Source organism: Pavona decussata, unplaced genomic scaffold (genome assembly GCF_977016875.1).
Source record: "Pavona decussata unplaced genomic scaffold, jaPavDecu1.1 SCAFFOLD_366, whole genome shotgun sequence".
Classification (NCBI taxonomy): domain Eukaryota; kingdom Metazoa; phylum Cnidaria; class Anthozoa; order Scleractinia; family Agariciidae; genus Pavona; species Pavona decussata.
In genome coordinates this window covers 1,026,669-1,048,616 of record NW_028145742.1, presented here as the reverse complement: position 1 = coordinate 1,048,616, position 21,948 = coordinate 1,026,669, and the positions used below count along the sequence as shown (strand labels likewise).

Sequence of the window (21,948 nt, the reverse complement as noted above, 5' to 3'; positions counted from 1 at the left end):
GAGCGAGCGATGGTACGACGGAAAGACCGAGCGAAGTGACATTTTCGTTCATTACAATAACTCGTTCATTGTGCATACGCAAGTCACGGGCTAAAAACACAACAGCTTCCTGGGACAAGAATGTGTCGTTGCTATGGAAATACAGCGACATCAGGTACATTATATTTCATTTACTCTTTACACCTCAGCCAATCACAGTCTAATAATTTTGTTTAGTGAATTTGGATCATTAATCGCCAAGTGAACGCGACTGAATTTCTTATTGAACTTTAGAATTTAACCATTTGTTATCGTAGACCTATAACATAGAATTCAACTCAATTAAGAAAGCTCTTAAATCCAGATCAGAATGGAGTTTGCCAAATTCGGAAGTAAAATTTTAAAAGAACCTTAATTAAAACCTCGCGCATACATGCAATACATTGACGATTTAAAATTACAACGAGCAAAATTCGCGTTTCTACTTTTCTTCCGTGGTTTAACTATCAACATTAGAATCAGTTTTAAGGATCTACAATCACCCGTTCCCCAAAATGGCATTAGTCATTCACCGTAGGTGATTCCCATTCTTCTGAAATAGAGCGAAATGAATTTCAAGTTCAATCAGTTAAAATGGATTCTCTTAATGACTGGAAAACTTGAAATGGAGGCATTTCTGTTTCAATAAACATTTAATGTGACCTTAACTTTTCCTGTACAGTCAGTACAGCAACAATTTCTATTTAATCTGATCTATTTTACATCTCAACTTTACAACACTCAAGCAGCTGGCGCCCGAGATATACCGGCCACATCTACTGAAAGCTTCTCGCAGAAAACCACAATATTAACATATTTGCATAGCTCTTAAAATAACATTATTGTGTAGAAATATTGGAAATACATTTGGTGTGTGTATTTTCCATTCTGAAAAAAATAAAGAGAATGTTGTTTCTCGTTTATTAATAAATAAGTTTGTCGTTGTTTTTTTTTTAATTCACCACATCATACATAGTTCCTCCATGGTCTGCCTGAGTAAATTATCTCGGATAATATCAACAGCAGTCTTAAGAGATGGGTCTATCTCTATACACCTCGCACCTCTCCTCTTGCTGTTTTTGCTTTGAAGAAATTCCTCAACTTCTTTACTTAGCTCCAACTTTTCGAGCACATGCCTAGGATCGAATTCAGAAATTTCAACCTGATCACTGTTGACACTTAAAATAGAAGCATCGCTCGAAGCGTCGATCTGTTCGTCTGCGGTTAGTTTGGGATAGGTGGTGGCGTCTGGTAACAACAAGTCCTTTTGGTATCCATGATCAACCGCAATTGAATTAGATTCTGTACTTGCCGTTGTGTCAGGTAAATTTTTGATCCCTTCAGTCTGCGTTACGCTGTTCCCTCGAACATTTGCCAGGGTAGGCGACAGTCCATTTTCGGAGCGTTTTCTCTGCGACGATCGCCTTCTTCGACCTCTCGCCTGGTCGGGAACGATTATGGGGGCTTGCTCGCCGTTTCTCGGGGTCGCTGGTAAAGTCGAGAGCCGACCTGCGTATGGCCACGAATTCGTTTGTCCAATTGGCGGCAAGACAGCATAAGAGCTAGGAAAGTGAATCGGGCTCTTTTCAATGTGATTTACTGTTTTTACAGGCGCCCGTTTGTTTGCTGATTTTATTTGCTGTGGTGATGTACCGCTCCGATTAGATTTCCAGGACGCGGACTGAGTTTCGACGATCTGTGGAAAAGATACGCTTGTCGACAAAGTTCGACATGTCGCTGGCTGCAATGTGCTGTTCCTGTCACGACCAGTTAGCAATTCGTTCTTGATAATTGGGGGTAATTTCACTCGACTGTTCAAATCGAACTGTGGCAAGGATCTTTGGTAGGGAATCTTGTCTTGGGCGCCAGCTCTAGAGGAATGAATATGCCGCCCCGAGTAAAAATGCGACATCAGTAGTGAATTAAATCATCGACATATTCACAAAATAACATCTCGTTTTCTCAACTGTGACCAGATATTTTGTCGCTGACTGTCAAAAATAGCCTCCATGAAGCAAAATTAATCATCTTCGAGGAATTAACAGCGAAAACGATAGAACAGCTGTGCGGTCGGAAAAACTGTTTTTTGCCTTTCTTGTCGAATTTTAATTGTAAATTATGAACTCGGCTCGTGAAAAAGTGACGTTGAAAAAAGGCATTGAAAGAATTGCTTAGCTGTTAGAAACAATAGATTAATAAAAGCTTTCAGAGATTGTTCTCAGCTCTTGGAAATTGGCGAAAAGACTGTGAACAGTGGAGTTGTGCTTTTATATTTAATTTGAATACCTGGCAGATTTAGCTAAACCAGGTGCTTGATTCCTTTTATCTGTTGCCATGACAACTGATACAGCATTTGCATTCGGTATGAAAGCAAGTTTTTTCCAAAGCCAAATTGTCGGTCGATGTCTGTTTTCAAAACACGGAAAAAAATTTCAACAAGCGGTCTTTCACTTAGATTTAAAAAATTGCTGTGTCATGGTATTTTAAAAGTTTACTACACAAAAATGTAAACTAACCACATTCGCAAATTTCACTTTACTGGACAAATAAACCTTACATGTTACGTGAGAAAATGTGATATTACTAAATTAAATAATTCTGTTAGTTATTCCGTACACCTCACGCCGGGGTGCAAGGGAAACTGCTACCGTAAAAACTCTTGAGATTAAAAATAAGTTACGCTTAAATAATTAATGAAAAAGTAAAAAAGACACAGATAAATTAATTTCAAAATATTGAAAATTGTTCGTATATGGCTCGTGTTCAATTGTTTTATGAATCCTTCAAGGGGCCGGTTTGGCATTTCACCTCGTAAATATGAGGGCGATTGAATCGTTTCGAGCGGTAATCATCATTTGCAGACTAAACTGAGGGTAAAACACAGTTCATTTTCCGGTGATTTTTAATTTCGGAACTGATGTGAGTGAATGATGTTTTCTTAGATTCTTGGTGTTGATTGTCTCAACAAATAATTTAATCATTGCAAACGCACACTCAGTATATTAGCTCGGAAAAGATTCAGTGTCAACTCTATAATTTTCGGCGTGAATTGAATAAGTTTATCGCTCCAAGTGTTCTGCCAAACGATTTTGTTGTGCAGCATTTGCGACAAGTGCTGAGCTAGGCACGTTAACCCAAGAATGACCGGAAAACGCCCCCTCTCAATTAGAGTGCAAAAAACGTTCATCGAAAATCCACCAAGACAATCTGGAAACAAATTATTATTAAGTATAAAAGTCGTGGCTCGATTAAACGCCTTATGTTTAGTTTGGAGGCGTGTAAAGACGGGAACTTCGGCTCTCTTTCGCTTGAATGAAATCATTTCCTTTGGTCCTCCATCATTTCTTTGATACACGTGCAAGGAAGCCTTTCATGAAAAGTGCACAGAGCTTAATAATTTATGTGAACACAATAAACCAACAGTCCAAAATTTTTGGTGGGAGTGTGCGACCGGCTTCTCCAAACACTGACTTGATTTTAGGCCAAAATAGATATTTTTGTGGTACCTTTTTCAGATCCGGCCGTTTTCAGCCCTTTCAGACCAAAATGGTTCAAAAACTATACTTTAAATTGAGAATGTCACATAGAAAATATCTCTAAAAAGATTGTTTCTGCCATTGGTGCAATTAAGCGCATACGACATCAAATCCCATTTAATATTTTAATCAATGTTTACTATAGCCTTGTTGAACTTCACTTCGATTATTGTAATGAGGTGTTGGGAAAACTGCAACAATGGCCTTTCTGATAAGCTTCAAAAGCGCAACCCGCATTTTGGGATGTCTGTTGGTTTGATAGTAATTTGAATTATTTGTTCCAGGCAATAGGGTGGCGAAAACTCTGTCATCAAAGATTAAATAAGAAATCAATTATGATGTATAAAACCTCAAATGGGATAACACCAGAATATTTAAGATCATGTTTTGTTCTTCGCGATGTGAATTTTTATTATTTAAGGAATACTGAAAACACGCTAACTCTTCCACAACCCGCACTGATTATCTAAAGAGAAGTTTCTCATACAGTGGAGCTCAGTTGTGGAACAGTTTGCCAATAGAATTAAGCAACTTCCTTGAATGATTTTAAGACTAAATTGAGTCGCCACAGTTTTAGGTAAGATTTTAAACACGGCCTCCAAGAAAAGCAGCATTTATTGTTTTATTTTTTTCTTTTATATAAATTATAGTAAGGTAGATAGTTAGTTAGTTGAAGAAGATTAATGTATAGCTGATGGAAATACCGTTTTTAAATAAAGTTATCGTATCGTATACCCGTTGGAGCCGCACAAATAGGGGAGTAGTACCTCCCCCCCAACCCCCGAGGAGGGAGGGGGTTAATCTAACAACAGGCAAGATGGGCAGTACCCCTCCCCCCCCCCCCCAACCACACACACACCCAACTGATTAACACATCAACTCGATTTCAATTTTTATTTTCAGTGTCCGACAATAAATTAAATAAATATAGACCAACTACAAGCGGTACTTTTGGTGGGTTGTGTAACGTAATGAAGATCTCTAACACTTGATCTCGCCATGACAATGGAACGCGATCATTTAAACAACAGAAACTTATCATTACTTTCAATTCTATTTACAAAATGCATTTCTTGTTACAACTTTTAAAGTCGCTCTAGTTGCAGCTTCGTGAGCTGGGAATTTAAATGGACATTTTCAATTACCCTCCCATAAAAAACTGCTTCTGGAATATAATACATTACATCTTCCTACAACCCATTTTGAACTAACTGTTACGAGTCGTTACTGTCTTGTTTGGTGTAAAAGTTCACCAACTTTTACTTGACTATTTATTCAGGATTTTTATACAGCTAAAATTAATTAAAATTTCATTAAAATACCAATTAACTGAAAACTATATTTACATTGAATGAGCGTCTGGAATTAATTAGTTATGGTGTTAAAACTACAATGAATAAACAATGGATACACCTGAAAGTGTTGCGATGAAGAATAGATATGCTTGATGTACGTTTTTCATATTACACCACACAGCATGCTATACACGACCACAAATTCGGACTGAAGTGACTGACTGTCAAATGGCCTTCACGAGTTCTTCATGATCGACCCCCTCCATATCTGTAATAAAGATATACAGTACCGCTCAAAAATAAGTTGACAGTCTCGACTCGATCCTTGAAGCTCGATACTCGCGTCTCGAACGTCGAGATGCTCAAGTTTCGAGATGCGAGAATCGAGGTTAGGGGATCGAGAAGCAAAGAGTTTTCAAATATTCAAACTCGAGAAGAAGTTCGAGGAAACGATTTATTTCTCGAAGAAACAACAATAGCCGTTCGCACACAAAGTGTATGCCAAGTGCCAATACTGTACTGTAAAGTAACAAAACATTACAATGATGAATTGAAACCTGTGTTAGCTAGCATGCACAAAAAAGGCATGGAGGGAACGGGATGGGGGTGGGTGGTTGAGAAGGGGTGCTTCATTGTCTCAATTATAAAGGAAAGTGTATGTGGTAACATCAGAAGGGACAAAGCGAGAAGGCCAACTTCTTCCTCCTTTTCCTCTTTCCTAGGGTAATTTACCTGTTCACCGTGCATAACAACAGGTTTCCTATTCAATTTAAACTCCAAAAATTTTCATGGCAATTTAAAATCTTTCTCGGGATTTAACTATGACTTTTCAATCTTTCTTTGCCATGTTGAATTCTTCGTTTAAACTGATTAGTATTTTACATGTTCAAAGTGCTGGTCATGTGTGACAGAGTCAGGGATTGTAATATTTGGAGATGAATCAAAGTCAGGAACACTTTTTTGAACTCTAAGCTGGTGAAATATTAGAGCACTGTCTAAATCTTACATTACAGACATGATTTACATTGACATGATATTAAAGACATGATTTCCTATAAGGTCAAGGGACCATCAAGGACAAGAACTCACTTAAGACTCCAGTCTGTTCGCTGAAACACACTCCGGCTAGGCTGGGTGCGGTTAGTTGTCGTGGCACCTGGGGGTTGGTAGATAGATGTGCCACTTCCTTGTTTGATTAATGGTTTCCAGGTGTGGGCACCTAACAGTACACCAAAAAGAAATGAAACGTACCCAGGTCAATACGACACTATCACACATACCATGTCAAACCCCAGCTGCCTCAAATCTGTCCTTGCCATCTTGAACCAAAACTTGTTCTCTTGTAAGTGGCAAACAGGTGATGTAGCGATTTATCAGGTGTGTTAGTGAAGCGTTACAACAAATTGTGACTTAGTATGTGGGAAACACACTGTGGTTTGTGTGGAAATGGAAATAAAACGCTCTGTTGAGCAGATGTTTGTGAGCCTGAAAATGTCCATGTAGAAGCCTGGACTTCTCCTTAAAGGGAACTTCCACTCTGACAACAAACTTTGACATTACATTGTTGGAAACGTCTAAATTCTAAATTTTAGTTTGAAAAGTAGAAATAACATTCAAGTGTGCTAAAAATTAGATACGATAATCGTCTATTTTCGCTTTTAAATTTCCCGCGCACCACCATTTTAGATTTTGTGACGTCATTATTGCATACGGTTGTCGCTATTTTCAAGGAGCGGAAGTTCTTTTGTGTGAAAATATTGAACAACCGTATTACGTCATGAAATCCAACATGGTGGCGCATGAGAAATTTAAAAGCAAAAATGAGCGGTAATCAAATCCTGTTTTGTCCAACACAGAAATATTATTTCCATGTTTTCCAACAAAATGTAAAATAAGATCGTACCATCGGCTGCATCTAAACGTGTACACGGGAGGGAGAAACATGTCCTAGCTGGGTGCAAATATGACATGTTTTGGCGCCAAACATTCGAAGTTTAGAGTAGGCTGCTTTTGTTGACTTGGTTTGTTTTTACTCAACAAAATATTCTTTGCAAGCATTTTTAGATGTTAAGAATACTTTCTGGAGGCAAGTGTGCTGTTTCTGGGTGAGAAATATGCCTGCAAATTGAGAAAAATGAAATAAGCTTATGAGTGGAACGCGCTGATCTGGCGCGACAGTTTACTTAACGGCTGTCAAACTTCAAGTGTTTGGCGACAAAACACGTCTCGTCTTGTCTCGTGTCCATGTTTAGATGTAACCAATGGTGGTTTCAACAATTTAATTTTAACTTATTTCTATAGTGGAGGTTTAAACTGATGTTACATACCTCCTACCCCCACGCCTTTGGACTGCGTCCCTCCACCAAATGATGGTACGTATGTACTGCCCCCTAAGGCATTTCCTGTTACTCCATAGGAGCCTTTTCGTCCAAATGTAGGGTTCCGCATGGCCTGGTGGGTTTGTGTGTTTGTTATATTTTGACCAGGGAAGTATCGAGCTTGTTTCATGTAATGCTGTTTCGCACTAGGAGGAGTTTTTCTGGTTACGCCTGAGTCTCGTTGAGAGCTAAGAAAACAGAGAACATGGTGTAAGCAGAATTTCTGCAAACATTTTAACAACTAAACCTGTAACAATTAGTCCAAGAGAAACTTTACCAATCTTTACTGTCAACAAAAGTGATCATGGGATGATTTTCTAATTTAGCATGCAATCAGTGTGTCAAAGGGGCCAATTTTCAAGCCATTTTGAAAACATCTGGGTTGAACAGTCCAGTTGAAGTCATTAATTCTGCAAAAGCCAACCTTGGAAAGGAATCCAGTGGGTCCGTCTTCTGGACAGCAGGCTACAAATATACAACAACAAAAAGTTACTAAGTTGGGTAAAGAGGTTCTTAAAGGAGGATTTTCAAGTGGGGGAGGGGGTTAAGAAATGAAAAAAAAAAAAAAAAAAAGCCATGGATTCTTTGGGGCTTTAGAGCTGGCCCACGTGAACTAATTTCTTAACCATTCACTGCTTACAGTATAACTGTAATAAATTAAAATAATTTTGATCAAAACTCCTCAAATATTTGACAAGGTATGTTTTCTGCAACATAAAATTGCTCTTAGAGTACCAAGAAAAGAATATTAAGTGATTTCTCCTGGCAAGAACAAACTAAATTCATTTTTTTTAGCAATTTTTCCAAACTACACTGGAAGAAGTTGAAGCAATCCATTTCAATCCTGACCCTCAGCAAGTAAAAATAATTAACACTAGTTTCTCTGTACTAGTAGGGTTAGTGTTAACATTAAACATTAAAGTTTTTTGGCTTTTCTAGGTGACACTGCCTCTTTAACACCAACCTTCTTGCTGTACGATGATGGATGTGTGTCAATCTCATTAAGCAGTGATTCAAATTCATCAGTGCTATCTTTGACCCCTATTCCATCTCCCCATTTTTTCCACCCACTTCCGTGAGCAGGGGCCTTTGTATTAATCACAGCATTTGGCTGCACTCTTTTGTTTTCATTTCCACTACCAAAGAATGACCTGACTGAGTCCTTTCGCTCCTGAAGAGACGGTTTTCGTTGTTGTTGTTGAGGCTGTGGTGGTTGTCTTTGCTGCAGAGGTTGCGGCTGTTGAACAGGTTTTGGTCCAACTTGGAAGTATGGATATCTCAATGCCTGTGCACATGTTGGTCGCTTCTTTGGATCCCACATCAACATATCCCTCATTAGCTGAATGGCTTCTGGGCTGGCATTTGGTATCAAGTCTTTCAGACCTGTCGGCATCTGAAATTAAGCGTTCAAAATAAACTGTTAGGCTGATTTACAATGTAGACTGTATAACTTCGTTGTATGTGAGATACTAAGGAAGAGCCTACTGGCAGATCATTTTGTGCAAAACAGACCAAGAATTTTCTAATGATTGCTGTTCACAATACCTAAAATGTTACTTTCATGATGTATTGTTCAGCCAGTAACATAGGCATACTCAGAAAAAGGAAATTCAAGTTCTCCCAACAGCAGTCAAACCTTTAACCTGATTTATTGACCAGGCTTTAAAAACACAATATCCATTTCTTCTGACTAAAATGTTGTAAGATTTTGAAATGTTTTAAAATAATTAAATTATTTTTGGCACAGAAAATGTTATTAAATGAAAAGGGTTGTGCTCAAATTTTTGCATGGTGAGGGCAGCGTATACTACAGAACTGTTACATTGCAGCTGAAAGGAAAATTAGTACTGCCTAAATTATCCCTTTTATTAAGGAGTTCTAATTGACAAGGGGATTTTTTTTCGAAAGAAACTATCTTTTTTTTTTTTTTTTTTTTTTTTTTTAATAACCATTTATTTGCAAAAACACATTACTTACATTACGGGCTAAATACATCACTGGACAATACAGTATTCTACCAACAATACAGTGCTTACTGGTTACTTACACTTATCTACTAACAATACAAGACTCTAATTACAATTCAACACATATCAGACAGTAAAATGGCTTTCGCTCCTTACAATTACGGCTACTTACAATATATACTAACTTACGACTAAATTTAAACTACCTAATTACATCCAATCGTTACTTCACATTATGTACAGCAACATAGCTTACCGCCTACTTACTAATCTTCGTTATTAACTTATTGGATTTTAATTGATCATTTGGGACTGGAGGGCGTTCTTCAATGGGCTCCATTTCTTTTTAAAAGAATTTAGGGTATTATTATCTAAAGCGATTTGCTTTTCAATTTTCATGGAGTTCATGAGCAATTGTTTATATAGTTGCACCTTGGGTATGATGTTTCTCAGTTTACAGTTGTATATATAATGTCTAGCAATAAGAAGTGAGTGATGTAAAAGTAGATGTGAGACATCGTTAATTAAGCCTAAACAGAGAGTGGGAGAGAGAGAAATGTCTTTCAAATCTTGAAGGTGTTGGGATATCCATTCAAATAAACTTTTCCAGAATGCCTGAGTATGTTTGCAGTGCCAAAACAGGTGAACCAGAGTTTCAGTAGTTTCACCACAAAAGGAGCAGGTGTCGACTTGTTTTATACCTATCTTGCAGAGAAAGTCGTTTGTAGCAATTCGTCTATGAAGAAACTTAAACTGGAATACTCTAAGCTTTGTTTCTCTTGTACAGAGGAATGGTAAATAATAAGTTTTTTTCCAGTTAATGATCGAATCTTGAACTATACTCCCTTCAGAAAGCCATTTTTCTTCACTCCGCAATGGTGTGGAAGCCTTTTTTTGGACAAGGCGTCTATAAAATTCTTTGCAAATATTTGAATGAGACAGAAGAATCGCTATATCATTTGAAAGAGAGTTGTGTAAGACTGGTGAGCATGATTTCTTAAATTGTTTTAGCGCCGATATAACTTTAAAGTACTCAAGATAATTAGTTTTAATATTATATTTATCTATGAATGCATTATAGCTTAAGAAAGTCTGATCTTTGTTAAGTAGATCTTTAACTTCTGTTACCCCTGCCTTGAACCAGGCTTTGTAAAAGAAAGGTCGGTTCTCTATTCTGATTAGTGAGTTATGCCATAAAAACATAGAGTCAAAATCAAGGTTCTTCTCTCTGTAATTTAAATTGGTCCAGTGTTCGATAATTTCCCTCAAAAAAGGATCCTTTATGTTAAGCTGTAAAACGTCTTGCGGTTTAAGGTTACTTAAAAACACTGCTTTGCCTCCATGCTTCTGGAGGTAGTAATCAACGAAAAGCTTCCATTTCCCCTGATTATCATTATTTAAGTAACCTTGTATCCACTTCATTTTCAGAGATTCATTAAAACTTTGAACATCTATCATCTTGAGACCCCCTTTATCGTAGTCATTAATCATTTCCACTCTTTTGATTTTATCCCCTTTTTTATCCCAGAGAAAATCATAAAACAAAGAATTAATTTCTTTAAGTGCACCTTGATGCGTTGGGAGAGAGGATAGAACATGCACAATTTGCGATACTGCCAGAGATTTAATGATCGTAATTTTACCTAGAAGAGTCAACCTTCTTGCAGACCAGCTATTTAGGATGTTTTTTATTCTCTCGATTTTTTCGGAAAAATTATCGTAAAAAGCGTTTTTCTCTACAGTCGAAAACCAGACTCCCAAGGCGTAAACCTTTCTCTCAGCCCATGTTATAGGTTTGTTAGAGAGTAATACTGCATTTGAATTTTTCAATGATCCGATCCAGAGGGCTTCCGTTTTATCGTAGTTAACTTTCAAGCCGGATATCAAAGCAAATGCGTCAAGTAAGTATAGAGTTCTAGAAAAGGAGGATTGTGAGCCATCTAAAATCACTGTCGTATCATCTGCGTATTGCGAGAGTTTGCACTCAGTGCCCCGGATCGTGATTCCACGAATTTCATTATCCTTCCTTACTGTGCTACCCAATATTTCTGCACATAAAATAAACAAATAAGGGGAAAGAGGGCAGCCCTGTCTCACACCGCGACTTAACGTAAAGAAATCGGAGGACCATCCGTTGTTTTGGATACAACTGCTTATATCAGTGTAAAATAATTTTACCCATGCAATCAAGGATGTTCCAAAGTTATAGTATTTTAGAGTTTTCTCAATAAAGCTCCATTCTACACTATCGAAGGCCTTCTCGAAGTCGACAAATAATAGAAGGCCAGGGATTTGTTCTGTATCTGTGTAATTTATTATACTATCGAGAAGTCTGATGTTGTCTCCAATAAATCTGTTTTTTAAAAAGCCGGTCTGATCGTTGTTGATTATCTTTGGTAGGACTTTACGTACTCGATTAGCAATGGATTTGGCTGCTATTTTGCAATCACAATTAAGAAGTGTAATTGGTCTCCAGTTCTTTAAGAAATGAGCAGGTTTGTTCTTCTTTGGTATGAGGGTGATTAATCCTCTCCTTTGAGTAATTGATAGAAGGCCGTTTGCATATGCACAATTTAGTGCGTTTAGAAGATAATGATGTATGTCTTTCCAGAAAACCTTGTAAAATTCGGCTGGGAGGCCGTCACTTCCAGGGCTTTTGTTTGCTTCCATTGATTTCAGGCTCTCTAAGCATTCAGCTTCGGTCAATAGACCTTCGCATTCTTTTTGTTCGTGCGCCTCTAGCAACAGGGTATTTCCTTCTGGGAAAAAGATGTCCTCAAGCTCTGCATTAACTTGTGGATTGCAGGAAGAATACAGTGATTGGTAGAAGGATTTTGCCTCTTTTAATATCTCAGTGTCCGTCTTAATGGTATTATTGTCATCTAGCTGAAGGTTTTTAATGGTTTTTTTATTAAAATGTCGTTTTTCCAAATTCAGAAAATATTTTGTGTTTTTTTCTCCTTCATTATACCAGCGAGACTTGGATCTTATAATTGTTCCACGGGTTTTATATTTCGATATTTCTTCTTTCTGGAGAATCTTAATATCTAATTCGTTAGAAATGTTAGTTTTGTCTGTTTCCGAGAGATTGTTTTCTTCCAGTTTCTTTTGAAGAGATAATATATCGGTTTCTAAGCTTGACTCCTGTGATTTCATTTTGGTTTTCTTTTTCTTTGCGTAGTGAAGGGAGCTTGATCGAATTTGCATTTTCATAGTGTCCCAAAGGAGAACGGCGTCAACCTCTGTGTCATTTTTGTAATCATTCGCCACATCATTGATTGTTTCCTTGATTAAGTCAACATACTCGCTATCTAACAAGAAGGAGGTATTCAGTTTCCAGAAACCTGGTCCCCTAGGATTTTTATTATTTGCGAGATGTAGTGTTATTAGAGAATGGTCAGTTTTATAGCCAGGTAGAATGTCCGCTTTTGTAATCGTTGTACTTAAACTGGAACTGGTCAAAAAGAAGTCTAAACGACAGTGCACATCGGGTTTCCTCCTTCTCCAGGTGAATCGTTTGACATCTGGATTAAGGGCACGCCAGATATCTACTAAATCTAACAGGCTAGCAATGTACCGAACTTCTTTTAACGAATTTTTATGAGTGGTCGGGTTTCCCCCAGATTTGTCTTTTTCAACTTCCAGGACCAAGTTATAATCACCTCCGAGGACTATCTCTTCGCAGTCGAAAGAGAGAAGCTGATTGAGCACACTTTTAAAGAAGGTGGGGTTATCGTCATTTGGCGCATAAACATTTACTAAGGTCAAAGTCTTATCCTCTGTTTTGATGTCTACTATGACAAATCTTCCCTCTGGATCAGAGAATTGTTTCAGAATTTTGTGTTCAAAATTATTGTTAAAAAGTATACAAGTTCCGGCACTAGCACTTGAATAGCTGCTAAAAACAGCTGAGAAACCCCATTCTGAAGTCCACAAGATCTCTTTCTCTTTAGTACAATGAACTTCTTGAAGAAAATAAATTGCGTAGTTTTTTAACTTGAGCCAGCGAAAGGTCTCACGCCTTTTAATGGTATTCGACAGCCCTCGCACATTTAAGGAACAGATCACTAAATCCTCGGCGTAGGTGTTGATTGTAATGAGGTGTGGATGAAGACTATTGGTAGGATTTTCAAAGCGGTGAAGATATGCGTGACCGCTAACACCTTGCATAACGAAGCATTATTATTGGACGTAACAAGAAAAATGCATTTGGAGAAGCCAAAATAAAATACGTACGTAAACAGAACACGAAAATGCACATAACAAACTACATAAAATTCATCCTGGGTTGTGAAGTACACAAAATGCAGTAAATAGGACCGGAAAGACAGACTTACATTAACGTACACGTAAACCAACAAAAAGGCGTTCGCTATTAGACTAAGGTCTTTTGATGATGGAGCCATGTAGCTCGATCACTTCAAAATCAATAGCGCGAGGCCCAATAAAAACTCAACTTTTGCAATGCGCGCCGTTCTATAAGGCAGTTTGGTTTTGGCTGAAAAGCGCGTCACCGCCCGCAAAAACAAATATTACATCTATAATATGGCGTTTGTGTTATTGGAAAAAGAAAAATAAATAAATATATATATATATGTATATTGTATTAACGGGGAGGAAATATATCCATTTCTCCAGAAATTATATCAGTTGTACATATTTATGTATATATATTTTCGAAATGATCATAATTACCGCTAAATATCTAGTGTTTTTCCTACTGGCCAAAGCTTACCTCGAATATACAATTTGTCTGGTTGTGCCTTACTAAAGGTAGCAGGGATTCTATTTTCTCTGGCCTTTCTGAATGTGTCCATTTGATTCTTCCTTCTTTGTACGATTTCATGTGGGAGGTCTTGATACATCTTATAAGCTGTCCCCCGGAGTCGTCTTCCTAAAGACAGGATTTTCTCGCAGTCTTTAAATCTAAGGAATCGCGCGAGAATTGGTCTTGACTCATCGGTTTTTTTCCTTCCCAGTCGATGAACTCTTTGTATTTCTACCGTATGGGCGTCTCGGAATCCCAGGTCAGTCTCAAGGAAAGTGCGAAGCCTTTGCTCTGTGTCTTCGTCGTCGTTGTCGTCTTCGCTGATATTTTCAAATTTTATATTTTCGCGTCTTGAGTACGCCTCCAGGTAAAGGTTCTTGGTCTCTACATCTTTAATTTTGTTGTCGAGATGGTTGTTTTGTCGTTCAAGCTCGTTTAGCTTCTCTTCGAGGTTTTCGCGTTGCCTTTTAAGATCGTCGAGCGACGCTTTGTACTTTTCTTGACTGAAGCTCAGGCTTTCTTTCAAGTCGCTAATGTCGGCTGTAGCGGATTGTTGAAAGCTCTCCAGTGATTGCGTTCTCGCTTCCAGTTTTACGAGGGTATCCTGAATTTTGTTCACCGATTTCTCGATTGAATCGAGTTTTCCAAGTTTTTGGAGTATCACTTGGAGCTTTTGTTGTACATCTTCTACCATACTTGCGGCCGCCATGAATTCGTCGTCACCTTCGTTGACTTGCTGAGTATCAATTGAAGAATTCGGCGAACCTCTAGGCTTTTTTGCGTCCGGAGATTCCTCTGCAGATGAGTTAGAGGATCTATTTCTTCGTTTAGTTAAGATGTTTTGGAAGAAATCGGCCATTAAATTTTACATAAACGGAAAATCTTAGCGGACGGCTCGGCCATGCTGCTTACTCCTCCGCCGGGCGCATGACTCTTCCCGAAAGAAACTATCTAATGATGCTAGCTTCATTGGAAAGAATAGCACGAGATCAAGACATTGGCTTGTGAATCTCTTAATGGTGGTCAACAACTCAACTGGCATGACCAAATTTGGCTGTAAGTTGATTAGGGCCTTTCTAAACTTTGTAAAATTGAAAGGGTGCTTAGAATAAGTCCCTAAGTGACTTTTGATGTAAGGTCAAATTCTCCTTTCATTTGGCAAGTGAATACAAGGCAATTTGGAAGGAGAATTTAGCAATTTATCAGAAGTCACTTACAAAAACGGGCTTTTTTCCAGGCACCCCCTAAATTATTATAAGCCTATTTCCTTAATGAATTCCTGTAATAAATGCTAAATGTTGTTTTGAAAATGAGCATATCTTCCAGCTACCTCGACCAAAAGTTAACTCTTGAAGGGAACACAACATACCATTTGCATAAACTTGAAATTCATAGCTGCGGCTAGTTGATAGCCTTCAGGCCAGTCCTCCTGTCAAAGAAAATAATCAACCAATCTATGATCAGTAAACAGACAGACAAGTAGGTAAGGACAGACAAGGAATAAGGAAGAAGACTGTCACTTATAATGTACATGCAATATTTTTAACACCTACTCAGCCTAATTAGGGACCTAATAAGAAAACACAATGACGACACCAAAACTGACGGACTTAAACATTACATTCACATTCTCTGAATAAATTTGCGATGATTTCTACTCATTTAGTTTCTGTAATGTGGCCAAACCATCCAGGAGCTAATGTCGTAGCGGTGGCCTTAAAGTTCAGAAAGAGAATTGAAAACTAATAACTTCTCCATAAAACCTTGAATGTGGTAATTTGCAGAGGACGACAAAGAAATGTACCAATGTTTATAACGCTGTTTAAGGTCCCTATTGAGTTCATATTTGACTTGACTTGTGCAATATTTCTGACTTTCTAAATTCTGGTCCTGGTTGTTCAAAGAGTGGATAACTTCATACAGTGGAACCGTCTCCATGCAGTGGATAATAGAAATATACTGGTAAGTATGGGATGGTGATTTATCCACTCTTAGATCAACTGTGGCAGGTTTCTGTGGGCAAAGAGTACCACTGTTGGCAACCTTTCATTCCCATATCAGTCGACTGGCACACACCTCATTCTGAATGGAAGTTCTTTAATAACAACCCATTTATAAACTTCAAATGGCAGAATATGTAATTTTTGAAAACAAGTCAATTTTTACATGACATGCTCATCTTCAAGAAAATCTCACCAAGTATGTTTTACACACCTTCAATGGAGTGCCAAGAACACTGCATACTTTAAAAATTTCATCAATTTCACTACTGCCTGGAAACAGTGGCCTGAGCGTGTACAGCTCAGCCATGATGCAGCCCACTGCCCAGATGTCAATTGGTGAACTGTAGTTTGTGGATCGTAAAAGCACCTCAGGTGCACGGTACCTGTCAATAAAACAAAATATATTAACTAGTAGTAATCAAAGATTATAGAGTGCGTTGGACACCTTAAATTGAACAAATTTGGCAAAATCGTGCACCCTTTCATGCTCGTTTCAATTTGTTACTTGTTATTATTTTTTCTGTATTTTTTTCCTGTATATGACAGGTCCTCTGTACAAGATGTCAGTGCGAAGTTTTAAAGACAATGAACATATATGAAACACAGTTGGAAGAGAAAAGCAAGAATGAGTAGCATTTGCATTCCTGCCGTCCTAGCCTCCTTTGCAGAAGCTCTTTAGCTCATCACGCAATCTTGGAGAGGAAAGACCAAGTGACAAGCCAAAAGAGTGCCTGTGAGGGAGGCTATTCCCCTCCTTTAGATTTCAAAGAGTTTTAAATAATATGAATGCAGACTCCTAGATGATACATAACGTATTATATTACTTTCTATGTTGGTGAGAGACCACCATATATTACGAAAACTTGTTGCAGCACAGTGACCCCATTATTGTAATTGGATAGTCAGAGAGCAAGCAAAGCATTTTACACATGTCAGAGATTTTGTGGTTTATTCATAGCATGATACAGATGTAAGTGCAACCAGGCTAAATGCAAATACATGTAAGTATTCTATTCGTAAAATCAAAAGATAAACTGCACTTAAACCTTAAATTTACATCGCAGTTTAGGGTTTTAAAATGTCTGGAAATGGTTCCATAAATTGTCCTATGAAAAAGTCCAGTCCAATTTCACCCTTCCAAGCACACACCTGCCTGAAATTTTGTTATGAAAATGAATCTTTTACTGCTTGAGTTGACAAACTTAATCATTCTTACCATCTGGTAGAAACATAGTCTGTATATGGTGGCCTTGATCGGATTTCTCTTGCAAGACCAAAATCAGCAATTTTGACCAGCTCTGGCCCAGTACAAAGCAAATTTTCTGGCTTCATATCTCGATGAAAGTATCCTGTTAAATAAATAAAATCCATTATGTACAAAGATTGCAAAATGTACATTGCTGTAAGATCATCATACAAAAAAAAAATTCCTTTGGCTGAACGCCCAGGGCAACCAAATTTTCATAGCGAAAGTAAATTTAATTTCAACAAAGCCTAATCTGTATAAGCAATCTAATGGTGACGAGTGAAATTAGGAAATAATTTCATGCGCATTTTGTCAAAATTCTAATAATTTCCCTTGCCTTTAGACATTTGACACAAGTGAAATTATTTCCTAATTTCACGCGTATACCATTTAAATGATTACCTTTTAATATCATGGGTGACAAATTATGCCCATAATAGTGAATTTTTGACTTGGTACTGAGATACAGGAAAGGTTGCCATAGCAATTTTGTAATTTCACACGTGTAATTATCAATTAACACTGAAATTTCACGCCATAATGTGTTATTAAGGAGTACTTTGTCACCAATGATATTACTGTTATACAAAATTATTTTGTATTATTTTCTGCGGCCACTTAGCAGTCCTGACTCACCATGTTTGTGTATAAATGCAAGACCTTGTAGAACTTGATAAATTATATTCCTAATCATGGATTCTGGTATTAATTTGTCTCTGAAAAATAAGCAGATGGAACAAAAAAATGTTATTTCAAGATATTAAAACAAAATACCATATTTATTCAAATAAACACCCTCCTCCTTGCCAATCAGACCCCAAATGAAAAGTCAAAATTAAATTAAGGCCATTGCATGGGGCTTTATGGATTGAAGGGAAATGTTTTTTACTATTATTATTATTATTATTATTATAATTATTATTATTATTACTACTATTTGCTTTTGGTTTAAATTATTTTCTATTTTTCTTGGCATCAAATTCATTACAATAATCTGGAACAACAAAAAATAACGTAATTGTCAAACTCATTAATAACTCACAAGGAGAAAACAAAGGAGGAAATGTGATCTTAATCATTATAAAATTTGGTGAACTTTTGCCTTGAATTTCTCCAAGAATTATTAATGGTTTGAGAAGCTATCTCAAACACTCCAAAGAAAGGTTTATCCAATTTCCAAACGCCTTGAAGTTGGTTGAAAAAATTGGGCCTCATTTTTCAAGCAACTTCTCATGGAAAACAGATGAAAAACTCTTCGCCTTGTTTGAAATATTACATCAGTCGCACACTGGTTTGAAAAAGTGTAAACCAAAAACCCAATAATATTATTTGAACCTCAACATAAAGTGAAGGGGTGCCTGTAAAAAAGCCCAAAGTAACTTCTGATAAATTGGTGGATTCTCCTTTCAAATTGCCTTATTTTCGCATGGAAACAAAAGGAGAATTTGATTTACATTTTAAAAGTCACTTAGGGCCTCATTCTGCACACCCCTTCAACTGTGAAGGGGAGGATTGGCCTCAAAAAGCAAATTCACACCTTAAATGAAATTATTGTTATTTCCAAAGGGGTGGAAGGCTCAAACCAAAAGGCCTTCTGTGCAGGGTGGGGTGTTGATATTTTCTTAAATAACACATTCTTACTGGCATGGGGTAGTGAGGTGGGAAGAAAATTAATATTTATGTTTTCATACCTGCTTTTCATCATCTGGTAGAGGTTCTCTTTCATGTACTCAAACACAAAATATAACTGGTCATCTTCTCGGATTAGTTCTTTAAGCTTCACCACATTGGCATGGTTCAACTTCTTCAGAGACTGAAAGATAATTAAATTGTGTGTTTTAAATTGCTATCAATCATAATTTTGGGGACAGCCAACTGGCCACAAAAATACAGAAACAGAAACTGACAAAGTGGATCAAAATCTGCCAATTACAGTGTATAAATGCTACCTTTTGAGATTACTGATGTATTGGTCAATGTGGCAGCTGTTACTCATTCGACGCTTGACCAACATGCTGCTTGGCTATCAATCGAGAGTTGACCGCCAGCGCACCGATATAGACCATCGACAGTGACAATCAATGAAAATCCACTGATACATTACCGAAATTTCACCGAAACTTGATTGACCTTCTGTCATTAGACGACCGATATGTTGGACGCCACCCAATTGACCATTGACATATACTGATTGATATGTCCCCGAGTCATTACTGGATCAACACTCGACCAACACGTGACCGATATGCCACTTGGCTATCGACCAATAGTCCAGCGAGAGTTGACTGCTAGCCTACCGATATAATCTTGCACCCACATTTTCACATTTCCAAAAATGCAGTGTGATCTGAGTATGAAATTACTAACGATATTAGACCATTGACTGCCAATCAATGAATTGCCGATATACTACTCAATCAACAGTCGACCAACGAGTGATCAATATTTAATATATCGGAAATTTGTTCGGTGGTTGTTAATGAGAAAGTTTTTGAAGTAGTATTTGACTGAGGAACAAAACAGCTGAAACAACTGATACAAGACGACAGTTGACTGATATACCACCAGAGGTTGACCGATAAGCTACTGACGATATCATAGTCAATACATCGGCCGACATTGGCAGACGCTTGACCTATTTTTCAGTGGGCAGGTGGTTTACTCTTGGTCAATAGTCGAGCAGCATGACAATTGCATGTGGGTCGAGTGTCGATTGAGTATCGACCAACACATTGACCAATACATGGGTCAATATGATGGCACCCTATAAGATACATGATCTTCTTTTGATCCATTGGGCCAAACATCTTTGTTTTCTAAATGCCAATTTGGAAGGTACAACTTTTACTTATCACTGTTGTACAGTGACAGTGGTATATCTGACTGCCTGAGGCTATGATTGTCTAAAATTCCTAAGACATGTTGCACACGACAAGTTGTGAAATTGAAATTGCCAACATGACACTTTTGAGCCACCGTACAAAACAATAATATAAGAATCATTGGCTTGTTGCGAGCATGTCACATATAACAAAGTCGTACCATCTAAATCACCATAACAGGCCCCCTGCACTGATTGATTGACAACAGTGAAAAACATGACATTGCGTCTTGAAATTCAGAGTTTGCATGTTATTGAAAGGAGCAGCATACACAAGAACAGTTAAATAAAGTTTCATAGTCACTCCTGCATTTACCTCCATTATTTTATTCCATATACAAAACAAAATTTACGGGAGAGAAAAATCGGAGGTGGGCTGTACATGCTGTTGAATGACAATTTTTTATTGCAAGTTCCAAAAATTAAGACACTTGAGAATCATTAAAAAACAAAGCCTCTACCATGCAATCAATTAAAATTTTCATCGCAGAATCATGTGTGCCTAATACCAAAATTTTTACCGCTTCCAAACAAAACAATGACCTGGTTTTGGATACCTCATCACACCGACTGTTATTATTAATGGAGTTAGGGCTCATGTTTAACAAAAGCTCACCTTGACTTCGCGAAGATTTACACATTCTTCCCACGAATAGTACTTCTTTTTCATTCTGCAAAGAAAGTGAAAACGCTGATTAACCGAAAGCAATAAGGTTACTCGTTATGTCGTCGTGTAAAATATGCAATAGCTTTTAAAAATCCCAAGTGCACGGATGTTTTGATAAAAAAAAATAGACAAGTAAGCCTACTCTTCGTTGCAAATATAATATCTCAGTTTTGCTTACTTTTTTACAGCGACGGTCTCTCCAGTTTCGCGATTTCTTGCTAAGCAAACTGATCCGTAAGTTCCATCTCCAAGTTCCCTCAGAGTTTGGTAGCGTTTCATATTGGCAAAATTAATATTCTTATCGGAACACACGAGTTACAAACAATTATAAATATTGCGGCGCCGATAGTGGCTTTCAACACAAAGGATGCTTATTCAAATGTTTTCTCCGCTTTTTCCTCATAAGAAAAGCAGCAAATTCGTCATCCAGGAATATATATTTTCAGCGACTGTGCACAGAATCCAAGGGAATATTCCACGGTAGAGGATCCTCCTTTTAGAAAACTAAGTAAACACCGTTCAATTCAGCATTTCTTCTCAGGTCTTGAGTCCATACATGTCGACCAATTCTACTGCGCGAAAAAAGTCATTTCACGAGGGTCAAATTCTCATTGCACGGCACAAGACAATTCTATGATTCTTTAAAGACAAGCAGAGATTTCCAGGAAACCGGTGATTTGGCTATTTAAAGGAAACGACGTTAATGAAAATGTCCGCTCCACAATCCAGTAACAATCTCTCTTTGAGTAAAAGCAAAATGCCGATTCCCATGAAGCAAAGCAATCGAGGTGTTGCCAGGCAACGAAATATAACAAAAAAATACCCGCAAAGAGCCCCGCTAAGTATTTTCTTTTTTGACGAAAACAAGGAAATTACGACATGCGTCACCTCAATTTTCACCTTGAGATGAAAGGAGAATCCCTTTGGCATGCCAAAATTTCTATATGATTTTATTTAATGGTTTTCGTGGGCGTAAAAAAATTGGGAAGCTGTCGAGGTCTATTGCTGAATTATAAAATATAAATTATTAAAACTGTTTATAATAAAAATACGTAAACTCGCAATTGGATCCGTAAACGTCTTTAATTAACAGGTGACTGAATAGCCAATTGGACGATGAAATATTCATAGGTAGCTAACGTTTTATGTGATCAATATAATTATCTTTCTGATTTAGCCCTAACTCTTC

At 37.5% G+C, this 21,948-nt stretch overlaps 3 protein-coding genes across 3 annotated transcripts; all 3 read right to left on the bottom strand.

The window, feature by feature from the left end:
- Window positions 1-780: 780 nt before the first annotated feature.
- LOC146452606 (uncharacterized) lies at window positions 781-2,898 on the bottom strand. Its single transcript, XM_085097609.1, has one exon. The coding sequence runs from the start codon at window positions 1,928-1,930 to the stop codon at window positions 977-979; it is 954 nt and encodes a 317-aa protein (XP_084953735.1). The 5' UTR covers window positions 1,931-2,898; the 3' UTR covers window positions 781-976.
- Window positions 2,899-4,433: 1,535 nt separating this feature from the next.
- On the bottom strand, window positions 4,434-21,507 carry LOC146452604 (serine/threonine-protein kinase MAK-like). The gene is made up of 12 exons (XM_085097483.1): window positions 20,938-21,507; window positions 20,709-20,763; window positions 18,903-19,024; window positions 17,848-17,927; window positions 17,182-17,314; window positions 16,177-16,348; window positions 15,332-15,391; window positions 8,192-8,620; window positions 7,652-7,692; window positions 7,177-7,415; window positions 5,939-6,068; window positions 4,434-5,117 (listed from the first exon to the last, which is right to left on the bottom strand). The coding sequence occupies exons 1-12, from the start codon at window positions 21,036-21,038 to the stop codon at window positions 5,096-5,098; spliced, it is 1,584 nt and encodes a 527-aa protein (XP_084953609.1). The 5' UTR covers window positions 21,039-21,507; the 3' UTR covers window positions 4,434-5,095.
- LOC146452605 (uncharacterized) lies at window positions 13,700-14,877 on the bottom strand. Its single transcript, XM_085097650.1, has one exon. The coding sequence runs from the start codon at window positions 14,819-14,821 to the stop codon at window positions 13,892-13,894; it is 930 nt and encodes a 309-aa protein (XP_084953776.1). The 5' UTR covers window positions 14,822-14,877; the 3' UTR covers window positions 13,700-13,891.
- Window positions 21,508-21,948: the final 441 nt, after the last annotated feature.

Excerpts from the sequence above, each read along its gene's own strand:
- LOC146452606 (XM_085097609.1), bottom strand. The coding sequence starts at position 1,930 with ATGTCGCATTTTTACTCGGGGCGGCATATTCATTCCTCTAGAGCTGGC.
- LOC146452605 (XM_085097650.1), bottom strand. The coding sequence starts at position 14,821 with ATGGCCGATTTCTTCCAAAACATCTTAACTAAACGAAGAAATAGATCC.
- LOC146452604 (XM_085097483.1), bottom strand. The coding sequence starts at position 21,038 with ATGAAACGCTACCAAACTCTGAGGGAACTTGGAGATGGAACTTACGGA. Across the intron at positions 17,928-18,902 it reads TACCAGATGATGAAAAGCAG|AGACAAATTAATACCAGAAT; the intron begins GTATGAAAACAT and ends CTTATTTTTCAG. Across the intron at positions 17,315-17,847 it reads TGCATTTATACACAAACATG|GATACTTTCATCGAGATATG; the intron begins GTGAGTCAGGAC and ends TTTATTTAACAG.